General features: G+C 34.2%; 1 protein-coding gene across 5 annotated transcripts in view; it reads left to right on the top strand.

Moving 5' to 3' along the window:
- LOC111504298 (uncharacterized) overlaps nucleotides 1-21,566 on the top strand; it is a 94,527-nt gene that overhangs the window by 71,145 nt on the left and 1,816 nt on the right. The window contains exon 5 of one of the 5 annotated variants that reach the window (XM_074173116.1): nucleotides 9,598-12,684. The exons of 1 other annotated variant lie outside the window; for it this stretch is intronic. In XM_074173116.1, the coding sequence (XP_074029217.1) occupies nucleotides 9,598-9,635 (38 nt within the window). In that variant the 3' untranslated portion in view covers nucleotides 9,636-12,684. Of the gene's footprint in view, nucleotides 1-3,566; nucleotides 3,710-8,856; nucleotides 9,252-9,597; nucleotides 12,685-21,566 lie in introns of those variants that run through there. 3 more of the 5 variants (XM_074173113.1, XM_074173111.1, XM_074173114.1) reach the window with 3 other exon arrangements.

Here is a 21,566-nt window from a genome sequence, read left to right as displayed (position 1 = left end):
CCCTTCGTTTATTTCGAATATGATTGTTATGATCACTGAGGGATTCAATATCGCTAACATGACAGGTCATAATGCGCTTCGTCAAATCTGGGGTGGCTAACGTCAAATTCATGATGGAGGAATAGTCTCATCTCTGGGGAACGTAGTCCTATTTCCCTCATTTACAACAACCAGGTCATTTTCGGCCATGAATTCTGTGACTAACTGTCGTGTTTTTGCCCTAATGAGGGGATTTTGCATTGAATTCACCAACCACAATTACCTTTTCTATTCTGTGGCCTATCATACTCGAGATTTCCCAAAGAATTCTCAACAAGTCACTATCAGTTTCATTGGGTGAAGCATAGAAGTCATAAATTGTTAAATCTGACATCATAACATACGAGAAGTAATATACTTTAATAGCTGTGTTCAACTTTTCGTCACAAAAAAGTCTTTATGGTTCCTCACAGCATCATCTCAGCTCCAATGGATTTTGCAGTTGCAAGTTCTGAATCATGACAAGGTCTTCTTCTGAATGTGTTAATTTGACATGATCTTGGGTCGAGTATTCTGTCGATTTAGGTATCTTCGATTTTTTCTTACCTATTCTCACCGACACTTTTGACTTCCAGAGATGTGGCCTTCCTCTTCTGAATGTGTTAATTTGATATGATCTTGGGTCGAGTATTCTTTCGATGTAGGTATCTTCGATTTTTTCTTACCTATTCTCACCGACACTTTTGACTTCCAGAGATGTGGCCTTCCTCTTCGCAATGAACTCAAAAAAGATTATTTTCACAATCTGCTGCTCGATATCCTGCTTGGACGCATTTGGGGCAGAGGTTCACTCTGTCCGGACCTTTGCAGTGCACTTTAACATAACCTAGCTCCCAGCACTTGAAACACTTATTGTCCTTCTTTCTCTCTGCGATGGAGACATCTTCTCGGAGAGAAAATATCATAAAGTAAAACGTCAATTAGGCTATATGAGAAATACTTGTTAAAGACTAAAAAACTATGAATCACCACCGAAATGCGGGAATAGTAGCCTAGGTGAGATGGACAGCTCTTACTGGTGAACTAGAGAGAAGAATTTTTCTGCACATCGTCAACATCAATAGGACATAGTCATAGATAGGATCATAGGAAAAACCGGTAAGTATATTTATATTATCGGTGATGACATTCTGAATATGTGATGATGAATATATAGTAAAAGGTTATGAACAAGTTTCTTTTTTTTCTCTTCATGACTTTATGATGACAATTGTGATGTTGAAAGAAACTCTTCTGAGCTGTAACAGGACACTGGCTGAGTATAATGAATCAACGCCTCAGTGAAGCGAAACGTGAAATGATAATTTGGAAGTACCCACCCGCTCTAATTGCCAGCTATTACCGAGTCAAAGGCTGAACCTCTAGTCGCATTAATCACTACAGAATTTGTGGAGCGACGGGACTACATATCGAAACTGGAGCAGGTACAAATTATGACAAGCATGACGACGATTAGATCAGTTTGACGTTAATGTTGAAAGAGTATGAAATTAGCCAATATTTTCAACCTTGAAGTGAGGCGATTATGCTCATAATGGATATTCACTATATAAACTATATATAAACTCTTGGCTCTTGGTGATGATCCGATCGATGGGTGGTTATTTGGAAACAGCCGGGAAAAAGGGTCAAATCATAAAAGGCAGTTTATTAGGGTGGACAACAAAAACTTCAGCGCATAATTTCCTACAACCAGCTGGGATAGGGGCGTAAAGGCACGGTGAAATACCGCAAATAAAATTGCGGGTAGATTCTGTCAATTTCGTAACAACTGGTTCAATTTCCAAATACCTCCGACCAAAGTTAACCTTTCAGAGAACTCTTATGGTTTTCGAAGGTAGCCAACAAGATTCAAATTGCTTTAAATAACTCGATATTATTAAGTGTGACAAATAAGATTGAAGCTTGCAGACTCATTTCAATTCATACTCAAATCACTTAATGAATATATAGTTAACGCTAAGTTGCTGGAATGATTGGGGAAAAATAGCTATAATATGTATACTTTGAATCGGCCACTTCAACCCCCTAAGGGTAGTAGCCAACCACTTGAAAATTTTATATGAAAAGGGGTAGAGGTTTTCGGTTTTCAATTCTCTATTCAGCTATATAGCATTTTTTGAATTTTGGACCACTCGAAAAAAAGTAATTTTATTTCATGCAAACAAATGATCCTCGAGTCAAATACCTATCACGATTGACTAGTTTATTAGTTTATTTCATCAGTTCGGACTTCCATTGTCTAATATAATATAAATTGGTTTGAAATCCCTGAAAGAAATGAAAAAGATTTACCGAAAAATGACAATTTTATTAAACAAACAACTGAAATTACAAAGAAATAACATACATGCAACAACAAAAAAAATAAAAATTGAAAAGTTAAATCAAACTGATAAGAAGTATTGGGTCCAAGTATAACATCAGGACCTGCTTCAGATCTGGGAACACTATCCGTAGCAGCCTCACAAAAACCAGGCCACCAAACGCGGACTCCGATTCCAAGAATTGGATTTACCGGATACCCTGCGAGTGCGGAGAGTCATACATCGGTGAAACTAAGATGCCATTGAAAGTTCGCATTGCTGAGCACAAGAAACACACATAGCGAGGAGAAACCAGCAAATCCGGAATACCAGAGCATGTTTGGACTCATCAAGTGGGCTCAAGCTGAAATCATCCACAAGGAGAAACACTGGTTTAGGAGAAAATTCAAAGAAGCCGCGTATATGTTGTTCGACAACGCATTTAGCCAAGCTAGCGTAAAAATACGTAACATATGGAAACCTCTAATCAAGCGGAAAACGACCAACTCCCGCCAAATGGTCATCTCCTGCTAAAACCAATGAAGCGGAGAGAGGGAAGAGGGGATAGGTGAAAGCACTCGAATGACCTATAGTCAGATCTCGGAGGAATAAGTCCAGTTATCACCCGAAGACGATTGTGGATACTAACAATCGAAACGTCGTGACGTAACTTGGTTTGGAAACTTTTAATTTCTAGTTTCATTTCTTGTTAATAATATTTTGAATTTTCAGCTTGTATTAACTTTTCAATTTTTTATTTTTTTGGTTGTTGCTTGCATGTTATTTTTTTTTTGTAATTTCAGTTTTTTGTTTAATAAAATTGTTATTTATTATTATATTATATTATATTAGTCCGAACTGATGAAATACACCACGAAACATTGTCAACCACTTTCAAACAAACGTAGTCTATTATTTGTTACTCTAGATACGGGTTTTCATTCCTCTGAAATCAAATTCAATTTAGAAAGATTTTGAATTTGAAATTTACATTATTACGTGTGATTTTGATCAGTTTTCTATCAGGCTTTGAGGAATAGAATAGAGGAAGTCTTCGAAACATCCACAGGAAGTATACTTTTATCAATTTTTTTTTTAAAGTATATAGACAAAATTGATAGTAAGAAGATAAATATTTTATCCAAACACAGTGAGATTTCTGGTCAAATTTTGTAATTTGCACTTTATTCACATTTATTTTAAAGTGTTTTTTGATTTCAGGGGGAGTGAAAATCCATGAATATATTGGAGTCGCAGTTCGCGTTTGGTGGCTTTCTTTTTGTGGGGCATATTTAATATCCTTTTTAAACTATTTTTGGAATCGCAACACAATAGTTCATGAATTGTGAAACAGCAGAAATGTGAAACTAATAATGTTGAAACAGGTTTTGCCAACTAAGTGGGATTCATTGGGAGATGAAAGAGATTATTATGAATTGATTTCCTTAATGACAATACATTAATTACTCCATGGACTGAAAAGTCTCGGGCCTAACACATAGATGACGCTAGTCTTGTTGCATTCCCGCTTTTCCAGTTAGTACTATCCTTCAAAAGAAATCTGTGAAATCTCATGATATTCTACTCATAAGTTTGTGAGTTATTGTGCTAAGAGTGACACTATTGTTATTTTTAAAACAATGGATCAAAAACAACTTCGTGTTTTAATTTCAAACTCCTTCTTGATCGGAAAAAATGTCGTTAAAGCGAAGCAATGGTTTGAAAAGTGTTGAAAAGGACTCCGCTTTACCAGAAACTACAATTCCCTTTCATAGGCCTGGGACTTTTCAGCCCAGGTGATACCAATATCAAAATGCCCAGAGGACTTTTTGAAATAGGACCCTAGTCACTATTCGTACTTAACATTCCATATTTCATTTTTAAACTCTCTCCAAAAAAATCTAGAAGTTTACTAAGCAAGTTTTTCAAATTGTATGGTTATACTCCAAAGTATGTTTGGCAACACTAGACTGTTCTGGTCCATATCTTTGAATATTTGAATGTCTTCGAAAATATTTTTGATAGCCTGTTTAATTTAACCAACATACTTTTTCTCTTTTAGATAACCTAACTGTACACGAAGTTACAAAATCTACTTTCAAATATCCGATCAAATTTGGGAATGTATATTAGTCTATATGAACCAGGATACATTCTTGGGTTATTTTGATCGAGTGAAAGTTTACCCATCTAAATATAAATAGACTAAAAGAAATATAATTTTGAACTTTGAAATCACTTAATTGTTCTACTTTCACAAATGTAAAATGTTTTCAAGCTTGGAATTAAGTTATGATTGTCTGATGGTGTGATTATCTGATGATGGTTGGTGAAATGTGATTTGAAATTAATACTTCCTCAGTTGTGATGATCATGTAAAAGTAATTTCCCTAGAAACAGTTCTCCTTATTTACATATCAGTATTATTTGAATAGCTTAAATATGCAATTTTCAATTTTTTTCAATAGTTCAAATGTTTTTTATTAATAACTAATATTCTATTAATTACAAAATTGTAATACAAATTGAAGCACTATCATCAACTCAATTTTTTGGCGATCAACAATTAAATCACTGAATTTTTTAAATCACTTCTGAATAACATAGTGTTTGAATTGGGGCCTTTGCTAAAATAATACACATATAACTTTAAATACCTTTTTGAAATTTTTTATATGGCACCCATTAGTATTAAAATATTTCTTTCAAAAATTAGTGCAATAAAAATATGTAAATTTGGTAATTATCATTATAACAAGAAAATTTTGAATATTTTTCTGTAATTAATTGATGGATATACAACTAACAAAAAAAAGGAGGTATACAGTTTTCTGAAATTCTCTGATTCAGGTAATACATATTTTTATTAATAAACAACAACAATGAAAGTTTGTTAGTGATATGGGCATATTCAATGTTAATACATGTATACAGGGTGTTTCAAATTCGATCCTCACCATTGGGATCTCGGAAACAATGAGAGATACCAAGATGGTTAAATTGGGGCAAAGTTGCGCATTTACCTGACTAACAATATGCCGTTGAGAAAGTTCTGAAATTCCGAGCTTATCCGGAGATATACGGAAAAAACAGAAATTTCGGGAAAAGGTTTTTATTTTTCTCTGGCTTTATTTTTCGAAGGATTCGAAAATAAATGGCACTTCCTCATTGTCACTTTTTCTCTGCTACATAATGGTATTTTCAGATTTGCTATCCGACGTTTCGTCTTCCGGCCACCATCATCAACTTTATTTTTTCATGAGCGCTACATTGGATTCTTTCTGTTTTGAATAGAACCAGATTTTACCTTTTCAATGATGTATCATCATAAGTTATCATTCTTTTTCTAAAAAATGGAGATATTGAAAAAAATCTATTTTTATCATAATTGGCTTTGCTTTTGATGTTTCTAAATTTGACTTTCAATTTGTTACACTCAATGACATATTGTTATTGTACAAGTCATTGAATTTTTGGCGAAAAATGGCTTTCACGAATGAAAAAAATATATAATACATATTTATCACAAATACGATAGAAACAGTGTTAGGACATCGGAAATGTATTTAAACTTGTATCCCGAAAGACGAAAACCACATCTAACTATGTTCAAGTTATTGGATTAAAATCTCACCAAGTTTGGTTCGTTTGAAAAGCCGATGAAAAAATACGGAGACAGAGTCAACAATCAAAATTTGATAAATAAGGTGTGTACGAGGTAAATTAGACATTGTGTACTTTTCAATGAAAATAGAACTTTGCACAAATAACAATAATTAACTAAAATGTAAAGACAAAATTAAATCACAGCAAATGCTCAAAATGCTGACCTTGTTAATGATAACACAACTGTGCCCTTCTTCGAATATTATTCACTTCACGATTAATTTCCCTCCTCCTCAATCTTCCGAACTGTTTAAAATATGTCTGTTTAAAATCTGTTTTTCCGTTAATCAGCTGTCGCCCCCATACGAACGACAACTCTCAGAAGTTGAGAAACTTGTGCGAGCTAAGGACTAACGAGGTCTTACCTTTTAACGTGTGACTCCTAACTCTCTAACAATGCTGTGTTGATGGTCCTCAATATTTTAATATTCCCTCTGACCATAAACTCTATTTTTCAGGGTACCCCATAAGAATGTATCCATAACACTTAAGTCTGGAGACATTCTTGGCTACCTCACCGGCCCATTATTCCCTGTCCATTTATCACAAAACCTTTTATTCAGGTAATTAGATACTCGTCTGCAGTGGCGGTGTGCGGTGGAGCACCATCATGTTGAAACCAGATGTTGTTATAGTTAGCCAAAGATAGATCATTCAAATAGTCTTCGAAAATCAACATTAAAAACTGATGATAGGTTTCTCGATTCAGAATTCCGTCAAATAAATGAGGACCCAAAATTATATCTTTATAAATTCCTGCCCACACGTTAATACTAATTCGCACTTGAGGTCGAATTTCTCGGACCTGCCTGGGGTTGTTTATGCTCCAAATGTGTTCGTTATTTTGGTTGAATATTCCACAATTCGTAAAAGTGCTTTCATCTGTCCACATTATATTTTCCAGGAAAACAGGAAAATCAGGTCTTCTTATTAGCCAATTACAAAATTATAATCACCTTTTGGGATCACCTGGATGCAATTTTTGAGATATGTGTATTTTGTAACATTTTCAACCGGTTTTTTTGAAGATGTCTCCAAGCATTTGTATGACAAATATTCATTTCGGAGGAAATTTGACGTGTAGATTTCCCCGGATTCATGTTTATCTACAAATTATTAATTTTTATTGAAAAGGATACAATGTCTACTTTACCTCATACACACCTCATTTATTAAATTTTGATTGTTGATTCTGTCTCCGTATTTTTTCATTGGCTCTTCAAACGAACCAAACTCGGTGAGATTTTGATCCAATAACTTAAACATAGTTCGATGTGGTTGTCATCTTTCGGGATACAAGTTTAAATACATTTCCAATGTCCTAACATTATTTTTATCGTATTTGTAATAAATTTGTATCATATCTCTTTTTTCTTAATTCGTGAAAGTCATTTTTCGCCAGAAATTCAATAACAAAATGTCATTGAGTGTAACAAATTGAAAGTCAAATTTAGAAACATCAAAGTCAAAACCTATTATGATAAAAGAATTAATTTTTTTCAATATCTCCAATTTTTCGAAAAAGAATGATAACTCATGACAGGTAAAATCTGGTTCTATTCGAAACAGAAAGAATCCAATGTAGTGCCCATAAGAAAAAATAAAGTTGATGATGGTGGCCGAAAGACGAAACGTCGAATATCAAATCTGAAAACACCATTATGTAGCAGGGAAAAAGTGACAATGCAGAAGTGCCATTTATTTTCGAATCCTTCGAAAAAAAAAACAGAAAAAAATAATATTTTCCCGAAATTTCTGTTTTTTCCGGATATACTCGGAGATTTACTCTCAACGGCATATTGTTGAGTCAGGTAAATGCGCAACTTTGCCCCATTTTAACCATCTTCGTATCTCTCATAGTTTCCAAGATCCCAATGGTGAGGATCGAATTTGAAACACCCTGTATAAAATTGTTACAGTAAGTTTGGTATTTTAAAAAATATAAATGAATTGCTTTCATTAGGAAGATACCTTGAACATTGAATAATAGTTTTTTGAGTTATGCCGCGAATTTTTAGATGTAATATTAGTTTGATTAACGGTTTTAAGGGTTCTAAGAAAGAAGTTGATGATGTGAGTTAGATGCTGTGAGATTGAAAGCTCAAATCTGAAGTAGGATGGAGGTTTTATTTCTAAAATTTCTTTATGATTCTGCTTCTGATAGGACTCAAGAAGTCAGATACGAGGCCTTTAAGAACACAAGGCTATTGAAAGATTCAGTCAATGCTTTTAACACACCAAGAGTGGTTTCAGAAAACTGTCGAGATAATGGTTCAAATTCATTCATTGGTTTACATTTATTCGGGTCATTAATTGTAATACTAAACACCATAGAAGCAATTATTATTTAAATCAATAAATGGAACATGCATGACTGCAATTTGGTAAAACTAATTTCAAAAAAGTATGATTACATTTTTATTGCACTTTTAGAATTGAATTAGAAACTTACTGTCCTCCAATATCGCTTTGCAAATTATACCTTCAAGAACCCTTAGTTCGCTGATACTTGTAAATAGCTTTTGCATGTCTAGATGCCATATAAAGTAGATCGCTGGTATTTATTGTTAATTTCGAGATACAAAAACCATATATTTTGACACTTTTGATCTCACTATTTTTACTTTAGCAAAAAAATAGTTTACCTAGCAAAAATAAAAATAATTTTAAATAATATCACAGGCAGCATGTAGGCCTGTGATATTTTATAGTTTTTTCTGTAAATCAGTTAACTGAAATCCAAATCGATGAAATTTCAGTTTCACTCCAAATAACCTGAAATTTCACTTCTAAGCATGTGGTTTTTGACTCTCGGGCTCCTAATATGTGTATTATGTTAATGCAGGTACCCTTCAGTGCATCCTAGGAAAAAGAGGTAATCCCAGATTAATTGTAGATGGCTTCGTTTTCTATAAAAAAAGTGTTTACAAAGGAAAAGCATTCTGGTATTGCAAGAACAGTCGCACTCCAGAAAAATGTCAGGCCGTTTGTTGGACAATGAATGGTAATATTGTTAAATGGCCGTACATGCACTCTCATCCCGTTATTCCAGATATTTTTAATCCAGAGGAAGACACAGAAGTTCCTATTGAGAATTTGCAAGAAGTTTTATGGCAAACATCTCTGAACTGAGAGGGTTTATGAACTGTTTTACATTCATAATGTATTTATTGTAAATATTGGTCAGTGATCAAATTCTTATAGTAGTGCAGTGATCAATTTTTATAAAGTGACTTTGAATTTTAGTTTTTTATTGTGGAATAACAGTTCTAGGCATATTTATCAGACTGTGCCTTGTGACATATGGAATGTTTTTTTATAATTTTTTCCCATAATTTCTGTTGCTTTTTACAAGAGTTTTGTGAAAGCTGCCAAATAGTTGTTGCTAAAAAGTGAATAATTTTGTGATTTTTGAAATTGAAGGCTTTGTTTACCATATAGGTTGTCTTCAGTATATCTGTTCAGCTTTTTACTTCGACAATATAAATTGTTGTTTGTAAGAAACAGGTAGTAAAAATAATTCTGAAGGTTGTTCAATTCGTTATTAAATCAATAGCTCTAGATTTATACCGATTTATTGTTTCAGGCAGGGGCAGTTGCTGCCACTTCATTTGTTATGAATAATCCAAAACAAACACTATTCCCAAACACTAGAGATGCAACACACTCCTCGGCGCACGTTTCACCAACTATTTCTTAACTATAAACATGGCTTTTTATATCTAACAGGGTACACTTTCAGACACATCAATGATTTCGGGTAGCAATTTGTGGAAAATTTCATCATAAAAGTTTCCGATATTTAAACAGAGTCATTCATATCTGTCCTGTTCTGTTCAAAATATGTTTTTCCATTAACCAGCTGTCGCCCCCCTATCAACAATTACTCTATAAAGTCAAAACTTGTTCAAGTTAAGGGTTAACAAAACAAAGGTCGTTTTCATTAGTTCGAACTTCCATTGTCTAATATGATATGAATTGATTTGAAATCCCTGAAAGAATATGTAAAAATTATTTACAGATTATTTACAAATTTTTTAGATTCTTTCAGGAATTTCAAATCAACTCGTATCATATTAGACAATGGAAGTTCGAACTAATTGAATGCACCATGAAACATTGCCAACCACTTCTATTTGTAGAGTAGGGAAGGTGAGTGTAGACCCTTAGCACTTAGGCCACATGTGACCACCCATTGTACATCCTCCCGAGGAGTTGTGCTCCTAGGTCATCGTCCATCCTGTCTTTTCCAGGAAGGTGGACAGGAGACATCTCCTTTATATTGGCAGGTGTAGGCCAAGACTCGTCGAACACACACTCTCTTTGGCAACCTTGAAGTGTCTCACGGTGGCCTCCGCGAAGGTTTTGGAAGGTGGAGGTGCACATGTGAGGGAGCTTTTCTACAGGGGCAACTGGTTCCTTGCCTTTTTTCAAGGCGGAGCTCTTGGCGCCCGCCGTAGGAAGTGCCCCTGCTGTTGGAGGTGGTGTGTTTGGGAGGAGGAGGGTGCACTTATAGTTACTGCCACTCCTGCACTCCTTTCCTTTTGGCCTCGACGCCGCAAATGCGCTTACGCCTTGGCCTTTGTATTACATCACAAGGTGATCTTGTGTGTGTCCTGCCTCATTCCAAGCGGTAGATTGGGGTGGAAATTTCTGTTCATCCCCAGTCACCGCCTTAGGTTGAGGTGAGCACTTCTGTCCAGCCTCGGGATTGGTTTTTGTTGTTTCTGTGTTTGTTTCATTAATGTGTGTTCCTATGAGTAGCAAGGGAAAAGTTGATCACCTCTGGCAGAGCTCCGCATTACCAGAGGTAGGCTGATCACAATGAGGTCTCGCCCAGTTCCCCAAGGGGTTCGTTCGTAACCGCATATTACTCTGCGGCCATTCAGCTGTCGGCACGATTCCTTACACCTTAAATTGGGTAGGCTGGTCCACGGTGACATGTTTTGCAAAGGCTTTTGGGGAGTTCTGGCCAGGAGTCCGGCGACCCCGTCCATAAGGCCACATTGACTTCCCGGACAGGGCCTCCAGTTCCCTGGCCGTTCCCCTATCCGCCACATGGGGACGCGCTCGATAGGTAGCCCAACCCACGGGATTCTCAATTACTTTCAAAAGAAACAAAGGGCTGTTTGAAATGGGACCTTTGTCATGGTACACAGTTCTCATGTCACAAAAGCAAGTCTCCCTTCCTGCAATGCATTCAGTATACCCCAAAGTGTAATATGTATATCTTCAATACCAAGAGAGAGTAATATAACTTACCTTTGGTTATAAATAGACTGAGAACCCAAGCTGAACGTAATGTTAGTATAAGAATAATTAGGAATGACAGGAATCTACACAATATCCGTCAGACAGGAAGGTGATGCAAAAGCTTAGTCTCTTGATGAGTTTATGCTATTGTGTTACAAATATTTGGCTTTCCATAGGTGTATGAAGAAGCCAAGAATTTTTAATTATGGAACTCCTTAAGGTGAAAAAGACAATTTCGAGGAATGTTTAGTATTTCAGAGGTTGTATTAAATTCTATGTATAAATTCTTCCAACATTTTAAACAGTAAAAGTCATAACTTAGTGAATGAACAGAAATCATTCTCCTTTATTTTTTTTTTAAATATAAATCTTGAAAAATAATGATGTAACAATGTTATGATTATAATATATTAATAGTCAAAAAGGTATAACGTTTAATGTTTCCTGTCGACAGATAGCAGAAACAACCTGTATAGTCAAACAAGAATCTTCTAGGAAAAGGTAGTGTTTCTGAAATATATCAGGAACGACTCTTACGAGTCAAAGTGATTATTGATTTTCATATAAGAACTAAAACAATGTTTCAAGTAAGGTAATGAAAATGACACCATATTAATAAATATGATTGAAACGAGTATACTGAAAAGTAGTTTATGATTATTGTACCATATAGTAAATTTGAATACTCGCATAACTCTCTAAATAAGTATTTATATTTTTTAATGTGATAAGTTCATGAATATTCTTTGTTGAGATTAGCGGTTTCAGTTGTGTTTCGGAGCCGTACTTGAATTGATTGTAGTTAGTGTGTATATCTATTATTCATAATCAGATGAAATTTGTTTAATTTTTCACAAAATAACTCACACTGTTCACTCATAAATTTGTTTCTTTCGTCCAAACCTTTAGTCTCGAATCACAAACTATCCATTCAAAATATTGCAGATACCACATGAAAAATTATACCAACAGGTGGAACATACTTGATTCATTAAAATTTGACAGAAATATTCACGGCTTTTTTTTTCAAATATGTGATTTCCATTCGACCTAATCTCTTCCGAGTGCAGTTTTCAAATACAACTGGAACTTTGAGTCATCAGGCTAGACCTTTGGAGAAATTGGGAACAAGTTACAATATCAAATGAATTTGAAATGTACTTCCCAGTCTGTCATCTGTAGGATTGTTTATTTAATTGTTATACAATTTCTTCGCAGATCTATTGAATATTTTAATTTTTTTTCAAATTACTAAGATCTTTTTTTATATATTAGAAATTCCAAACTAAATATAATATGTGATAATGGGAAATACGTATCAACATGAAATTTCAAAATAAATTGTCATCTAAATGAAGATATATTGCTTTTTTGAACAATTGCATCCATTGAAATATACTTAATAAAGATTGGTTGTAAATGTTTGTTTGATTCATCCATTTTTGGGAAAAGCATACTTCTTACTTTTCTTTATACATTCTTCGAAGAAGTTGTTGATTAACCATGGATCCATGGATACACAGTTAATTGGGTGAAAAGATCTTTACCTTGTCTCAGCTACCATAAGTACTGAACATTTCTGTGAGATACTTGTAGGAAAGTACGTTGTTGGTTGTATACATGATTCTGTATTTCACCAAATTCAGTTTTTCACCAATGTAGTCTGAATGGAATATTTCAATTTTTATCTTTCAGGTGAAATGTACTGAACATCTATTATGCTGTAACTATATAAAGCAACGGTCGGCAACAGGCGGACCGCGGTTTGTTTGCGGACCGCAAAAAGTCGAACATCGGACCGCCAAATATTGTTGTGTTATATACCAAGTATAAAAATTAATACGTATATAAGCTATACTATACCTTTATTAATTGAAGTGATAATTTTAGGACACATAGAATTCAACTAAGTATGCGGGCGTCTGAAGCAGACTGTCAGTCGTAGCGCAAACCGTGGAGCAGCCATTCATTTGTTTTGTGATTTTTCGCGTTTTCATAATATTTTCGTAACTATGCTAATATGGATTCTAAAAAGCATGAAGTTGACAGTGAAAAAAGGAGGTTTCTGGCAGAATGGACCGAACAATATTGTTTCACGTTGCCTAATAGGCCTCAAGCGGTTCCAGTTTGCCTTATATGCAACAAAACTGTCGCTATTGTTAAGAGTGGTAATTTGAAGCGACACTATGAAACAACTCATCAGCAATTTCACAAAAACTTTTCTCTTGACAGTAAGGCTAGTAATGAAAAACTTCATGCATATCTCAGTTCTCAGAAAAAAAGCATAAAATAACTAATTCGTTGCATAAGCGAGCAGATGCAGCGCTACGTGTGTGCTGGACGCTTAATAAACAGCCGAAACCATTTTCAGATTCTGAGATGGTGAAAAAATGTATGTTAGAAGTAGTCACGGAACTTTTTGAAGAAAAAAAGATGTCGCTGCATTTTAAAGTATTCCATTATCAGCGAGAAGTAATACACGAAAAACTGAAGTTTTTGCTGCTGATATTAAAAACACTTTTCTTGAACTTCTGTAAAAGGCACTTTGCTACGCCATAACACTTGATGAATCATGTGACATTGTTGATGATAAACAAATGTCTATTTTCGTAAGATTTCTTGATATTGAGTGTCAGATTTTTAGGGAAGAGTTGCTAGCAATATTGCCGTTGAAAGGTTACACTCTAAGAGAGTTTATTCAAGGTCATTAAATTTATTACTAAATCTAACATTAGTTAAGATTAAATGGTGTCGCTTTCAATTGGCGGGACCCCATCAATGATTGGCAAAGAAAAAGGTGTAGTAAAGAGAATCAGGGATAAAAACTCAAGTCTAATATCGTTATCAGTGCATAATTCACCAGGCAGCCCTTTGTGGAAAACTTAGTGCTACACTGAAAGAAGTGATGGACAGCTTGGTCAAGTTGATTAATTTTATGAGATTTCATTCTGCTCTTCAGCACCGACATTTCAAAGAGTTTCTTTCTGGCAGCGTATTCTGTGTCATCACCCGAAGACGATTGTGGATACTAACAATCGAACCAACTTGGCTTGAAATCTCTTAACTTTTTTATTTTTATCTTTACTTTCTTTTTGTACTTTGATTTTATTTTATTTCAATTGTTTTATTTTTACTTTTATTTTATTTCAGGTTTTTTGCTTAATATAATTGTTATTTACAGCTTATTATTAATTCTTCTTTTTTAGTTGTTTCAGGGATTTCAAATCATTTTATATATTAGACAATGGAAATCCGAACTAATGAAATTCATCACGAAACATTGTCAATCACCTCCAAACAAACGAAGAAATATAAATTTTTATGTATCTCAGAATCATGGTGTTCTGCTGAAAATATCATGGCGATAAATTTGAATAATTTTTTAGACTTGATAGTGCGTACTGGAACCTCTGGCGTAAAATGATCTATTGAAAACAATTTCCCAACACCAGAACAAAAATTACGGTCTCTCGACGTGCGTTTCGCTAACCAAGTTAGCGTCCTCAGGAGATCATTATGACTAAATTTTACTCTTATGTTAGTGTTTTTATATCCTAGTGGCCTAACTACTACCAGTTAGTATTACCTAACTCCCTGTTATTGATCCTATGCTCAACTACCTGTTTTTAATACCTTTAATTTGTTATGTATTTCCTCTGTTAGTGATTATCTCCAATAATGTTTATCGGTTTTTTATTTAGAATTATTACATAAAGACCAAACAAAGGACTGTTCGAAATAGGACCTTTGTTGCTATTCATAGAACATATTCCACTTTTTCACAAATTCACATATTCCACAAATTTAAACATCTCTCACTTATTCTTTGGTCCTTCTCTATGGCATGTTGAGCGACACTAGATTTATCCTGTCTATGAAACCGCATGAAACAAAATTGCTTCCAGTTCGCCAACTGTTTTTATGGGCAACATGAGGGCATGGCAATAGCAAACCCGTTGTCTCCTTTCATGGCTAATCTGTTCATGAGCTGATTTGAAATGGAAGCAAGGAAAGAGTTGGATTAGTTTCCACGAATCTCGATCCAATACGTGGATGATGTATTTGGCATTTTCGATAAGAACATGAGTAAGGTAAAGGATTTTGTATTTTGCCTCAACAACAGATTTGCAAGTATAAAATTCCTGTGAAACTGAAAATAACAAAGAAATATCATTCTTCGATGTATTAGTTATTAAAAGTGTCGATAAAAGTCTGGAGTTTGATTAATATAGAAAGAATACAAGCACTTTCAGGTATATTCCTGACAGCTCTTATCATTGCCCACAACAAAAAATGGCGGGACTACAATTTCTTGTTCATAGACTGCTCACATTTTCCTTGAGCAAAGAAAGGTATCAGATTGAGAAAAAAGGTGTAAGGGAGGTGGCTGAACGCAACGGGTATCCATCAAACATAGTTGATAAATTGATTAGAATACAAAAATTTAGGGAGTATCTTCAGAGAAAGATTCAAAATTCATAATGCTTCCGTATGAACCCAAATACATCAATGGGTTGGTCCGAAGATTCAAAAAATTGAATATAAGAGTGGCTTCCAAAACTGCATGTTCACTTCAACAAGTGTTGGGCAGTTCGAATGACAAGACATTGGTAAAAGAAAAGTCTGGGATTTACGAAATACGCTGTACACCTGATAAGAAATATGTTAGTCAAACCAAATGAACTATATTAGCTCGCTAAAAGGAACATGTTTCGCACCATCCATTTTTTTCCTGGCCTATTATTTAAAATCATTTGAACTCAATCTCTTAGTGAATCTTCATATTTGGTTGCATTCAAATTATCATCATAAAACTCGATATAAAAAATTGATCCATTCTTATATATATATATATATATATATATATATATATATATATATATATATATATATATATATATATATATATATATATATAATATATATTATATATATTATATATATTATATATATATATATATATATATATATATATATATATATATGTATTTTGTCCAAGAATGGGTCAATTTTTCATAGCGAGTTTTATGATGATAATTTGAATGCAACCAAATATGAAGATTCACTAAGAGATTGAGTTCAAATGATTTTAAATAATAGGCCAGGAAAAGAACGTGTATGGCACCAAATGGATGGTGCTCCGCCCCATAGATACAACAGTCATTATTGGGCGCCAGAAAATTCCTATGTCGTACGCCAAATGAGTTTTCAAGAAAGATGGTAATTTAATGTATTTTGTCTATAAGGAATGGGTCAATTTTTCATATCGAGTTTTATGATAATAATTTGAATACAACCAAATATGAAGATTCACTAAGAGATTGAGTTCAAATGATTTTAAATATAAGGCCAGGAAAAGAACGTGTATGGCACCAAATGGATGGTGCTCCGCCCCATAATTATTGTTCAGTTAGCAAAGAATTAACTGAAATCTTCAACAAAGACAGATGGATTGGTAATAACGGGCTGTTTGTTGACCTCCTAGACCACCACATGACAATCCTATAGATTATTTTGTGTGGGGTTTCATCAAAAATATGGTTTACTCCAACCCAGTAATAACAATGGAAGATACGAAATCAAGAGTAGACTTAATCAGAAATGCTACACATGAAAATCTTTTGAAGAGATTACATGTTTGCTTAAATAGAGGTGAACATATTCTTAAATACACTGACAACTGAATTAACTTAACTAATTGATGAAATTATTTTCAGTTCATGTGTCAGCATTATTAAAACTATTGTTTGAAAAGATGTTTCATTTGATGGTTGAAGAGTATATAATTATTTATTCATTATATTATCTGTGACTAATGAAGGAATATCGAACGGAATCTGTCGAATTTCAAAAAAATAAGTGATAAACACAAGGCAACCACGTCAGTTTCCGTTTGAAACAGTTTATCTCAATAACTGTTCGAATTCGAAATGGGATTACCTCTACAAAGTCAATTTGAAATTGGATATAGAGCTCAAAAATGTGAAAATATACGGAGTATTCAATTTGAGAAAAATTGACTTCCACTCACTTTTTTCATGTGATCAAAGTACCTGCATTTTTTAAAGCAAATAAAAATATGATTCGTTGTGAAGATCCTTATGGTATTACTCCACTTCATTTCGGCTTTTATCGAAGCCATTGTATGGCGAAACACGTGTTGCGTTTTTGTGAAATTGTTTAGTGAAAGTCTCATAATGAAGTACTTTTTGAACACGATACTCTTTGAATGCCCTTACAGCCTCAATTAACTATTCCTCAACCATAACTTTGAATTTAAAAAATAAGCATAAAAAAACAAGGCGACACGCGAAATAATTGGCACGAATAACTGTGTCTCAACTACACGTCTCACGCTAGACGCGCCACCGCGCCAAATTGAAGTACTTGGACAGTTTGCAATAAATCATACTTTATCGACTCGTCAGGCAATTACAGCAACCGGGTTATCTTTCGAATCTGTTAGGAAAAGAAGAACTTTGTGAAGATGACCCCGACAGAAGAATTGAATTTTGTGTAATTATGACAACTATAATTATAGCAGAAACTCTGTTTATCTAAAATATTTGCTTTAGTGACGAGTGCAATTTTGATTTAAATGGGCACACAAATAAATAAAACTGTCGTTACTGGAGGAACGAGAACCCACGAATATTTAGAGAAGGGCATATGCAATACCCCAAAAAAGTTCATGTTTGGGCTGGTATATTGGGAGATGCAATTATTGGTCCATTATTTATAGAAGGAAATTTAAATGGCGAAATGTATGCTCACATGCTACAATGATCTTGTGGAATCACACGTTAAAAGGTAAGAAAGACCTCGTTAGTCCTTAGCTCGCACATGTTTCGACTCGACTTCTGAGGGTTGTCGTTCGTAAGGGTGCGACAGCTGGTTAACTGAAAAACATACATATTTTAAACATCTCGGCTAGATCATGAATTAATGAATCAGAGAGACATACAAATTTATCTATAGAAGAAAATGTATTACATTTTCAACAGGATGGGGCACCTCCTCATTATGTTGTTCCAATTAGACAATGATTGGATAATAATTATGCTAATGAATGGATGGGAAGAAGAGGTCCTATTGATTGGCCTTCTTGATTCCCGGACCTGTCTCCTCTTGATTTCTTCCTCTGGGGCCACCTAAAATCTGTTGTTTTTAAGACGCAACCTGATTCAATAGAGCAACTGAAGGAAAGAATAATTCAAGAATGCCGAGCAATTTCCAGAGAAACATTTGCCAATGTACGTCAAGAGTTTGAAAATAGACCCTATTATTGTCTCCCACTTTTCATGGAAGCGCCCCCATAATTTCCATAATTATCAAGGTAGAATAATGAAACTTGGATTGATGAAAATGCTAAAAATACACTTACCAGCTAAATGGTGTTGTTGGCCTAAGTGATATACACGGTCCGCTAGTCGCGATGGAAAAACCCTTTTTTACGATAAATCATACTAGGGGGCAGAATAAGCTGAACCGGTGGAGCGCATAGAGGGAATAGGTGAAAGCATTCGAATGACCTATAAATAGTCATCTCTTGGAGGAATAAGTCCAGTCATCACCTGAAGACAGTTGTGGAACTAAAAATCTAAATGTCGTGAAGTAACGTGACTTGAAATCTTTAAATTTTTATTCCTTTTTTATTGTTCAATTTTCAATTGTTGCTTGTATTTTATTTCAACTTCATTTCAGGATTTTTTTTGCTTGATATAATTGTTTTCAGCTATTCATTTTAATTTTATTAATTCTTTCAGAGATGTCAAATCAATGTATATCATATTCATAGTTCTCATGACATATTTGATTGTTGGCTGTCTAGAGAAACGTGCCCCTCAAAACAATAAGTTTACAGTTGTTTATTCCTCGCTTTGTATAGTGAATTCCAGTTATATATGGGCAGAAATCCCCGCATAATACACTAATGTAAGTTTAAACTTTGCATGACTAGCGATAGAGGCGTTATTTGAATACATCTCCACTTCGCAATAAATAGATTTCAATAATAAGAGAATGAAGTAAGAATTAGAGAAATTAGTCGATCCAGTGATGAAATCTACAATCTTTTATTGGAAATCAAACAAGAGATCAGCGAAATGCGTGTAGAAATTACCGATCTGTACACAAGGAAAGAGAGATTGGAACAAAAGGTACATGAGCTAGAGAAACGATTGGAATCCAGTGAGAGACAACAGAAGAAGTATAACATGATACGTATGGCGTGGAAGAAAACAAAGACGATTACAATGAAGTACTTCGCATATTTAATCAAATTTTGAAAGTGAGTTGTGACATGTTTTGAGGTTCACAAAACATGTCAATCAACTTTCCCGAGGTTCATATAATACACTCAACCAACTTTATCCAAGTAGACAATTCATGAGTTCCGCTCTGAAAATTCTAATATTATCAAAACTGGCTTACTGGGACTACATTTATGGACCCGCACTTCTGAGTGTTGACAGTAGTCGACTTCAAATACAGAACTTTTGTATTAGACTTTCCTTCGGAAAATGAGCACGTAAGTCTTAAATATCGAAAAATGCGAAAACTGAAATTGTTAGATATCAGAAAATTACATATATTAAATATGACATATTTATCATATCATATTTATATGACAAACCAATCAAAATAGGAAATCTGAGTGATTATAAACTCGTAACTTGGGGTTACTGGCAATGTACAAACTTAAAACCTCCATTTTTCAGCGATCCTTCACGTACAATGCCTGTAAGTTCTATAATCAACTTCCGCATGATTACAGTACATATACCCTGATGAACTTCAAAAAAAAGTTGAAATCCCTATTATCAGCTCAATATGATTAACAAATGTCGAACTCTGCATCTACAGTACGGATAATGACCAGTCAATCACTTTATGAATTTAATATACTGATTAATTCGATAGATCTCAGACAGCAGAAGTATTCTAAATGTAATAGAATTATACTCATTCTAGATATTATAGCTAAGATAATTAAGAAATTTGTTAATTAATATTGTATTTCCACGGTTGAAAACTTAGCTCACACAATTTTACAAAAGCTAGGTAAACTTGACCATGAACATCCAATTAGAGATCCATAATTATAACTTTGTTGCAAATACTCTCAACCTATTGAGTAAGACAAAGGAAAATGCTGATATAATATTTATAAATTAATTAATGGTCTTGTTATATGGACTGAATTCCTAGATGAAATCCATCTACATGTGTCTACTAGAGCTCTCAGGAATACTGATCTCTTTCACATTCCATTTCATACCACCAACTATGGTATACATTCTTCTATCGATCGCACGCTCAAAAGGATTAATGATAGAAAATTGAAGGTTACTGGTATTACATCATCTACATTAAAAAGTAGTCTGTAGTCAGAATTATAACATTTAATTTTGTATACTAATTTATTGTACTTGAATTGAAGGGGTTATATTTTTAGGAGTGATTAATTTTTGGGAAAGAAAGTAGTAGAAAGCCAAAAATTTTATTGTACGTGTACTTAACTACCTCTAGTTTATATATTGATTAACTGTATTTGTATTATTACTTCACTCTATGTATATTAGGTAATGAGGAATAACCCGTATAAATAAATAAATATGAGTGGAATATTCAAGGGTGTGCAAGCCCGCATTTCTCAGATTCAGCCTCTTGCAATCTACAGCCACTGTGCCAACCATAGGCTAAACTTGGATACAAGCAAAGATTGTTCTTTTGCCAGCATCAGAAATGACGTGGGAGTTATTTCTTCCCTGACAATTTTTTTCTGTGACTCCACTGCAAGATTTAAAGCTTTGGAAGAAGAGATGCGAGAAAATCATGACCTTAAAAAAAACGTGTAAAACAAGATAGAAAGGAATGAAGCCATGTTGACGTTCATGGAACACTTTCCTGCATCCCCCACTTTCTTTAAGCCATTGCTAGTTCATCGGAAGTAATACATTTGCTTTCCTGCATTCTGTTCTGTCGTTAGAGTTTTTGATTTGTGTAGTAGTGTTGGCTGAGGTACTTGAAGTAACTTCACTCTTAGCTGGCAAACTCCAAGCAGAATACATAGATGTGCTTCAAGATTCGCTGCTTATAGAAGCTACAATACAGAGCATACAGAGAAAAACGAGACATCAGCTCTGACAAGTTTAAGGAGCTTTATAATCAGGCGACTGATTTGGTAAAAGAAATGGGCACAGTAAATTCAAATTCCTAACACAACTCGACAAAAAACCGATCTAATGAACAAACAGACACCTGAGGTCTATTATCGCATGTCAGTGCGTCATTATAAAT

The sequence above is a fragment of the Leptinotarsa decemlineata genome, unplaced genomic scaffold (genome assembly GCF_025532065.1).
Source record: "Leptinotarsa decemlineata unplaced genomic scaffold, Ldec_3_MD MMD2_tig00000199_RagTag_RagTag, whole genome shotgun sequence".
In the NCBI taxonomy this organism is placed as follows: domain Eukaryota; kingdom Metazoa; phylum Arthropoda; class Insecta; order Coleoptera; family Chrysomelidae; genus Leptinotarsa; species Leptinotarsa decemlineata.
Note: the sequence above shows the minus strand (reverse complement) of the source record. Positions and strands in the feature narration are given on the sequence as shown.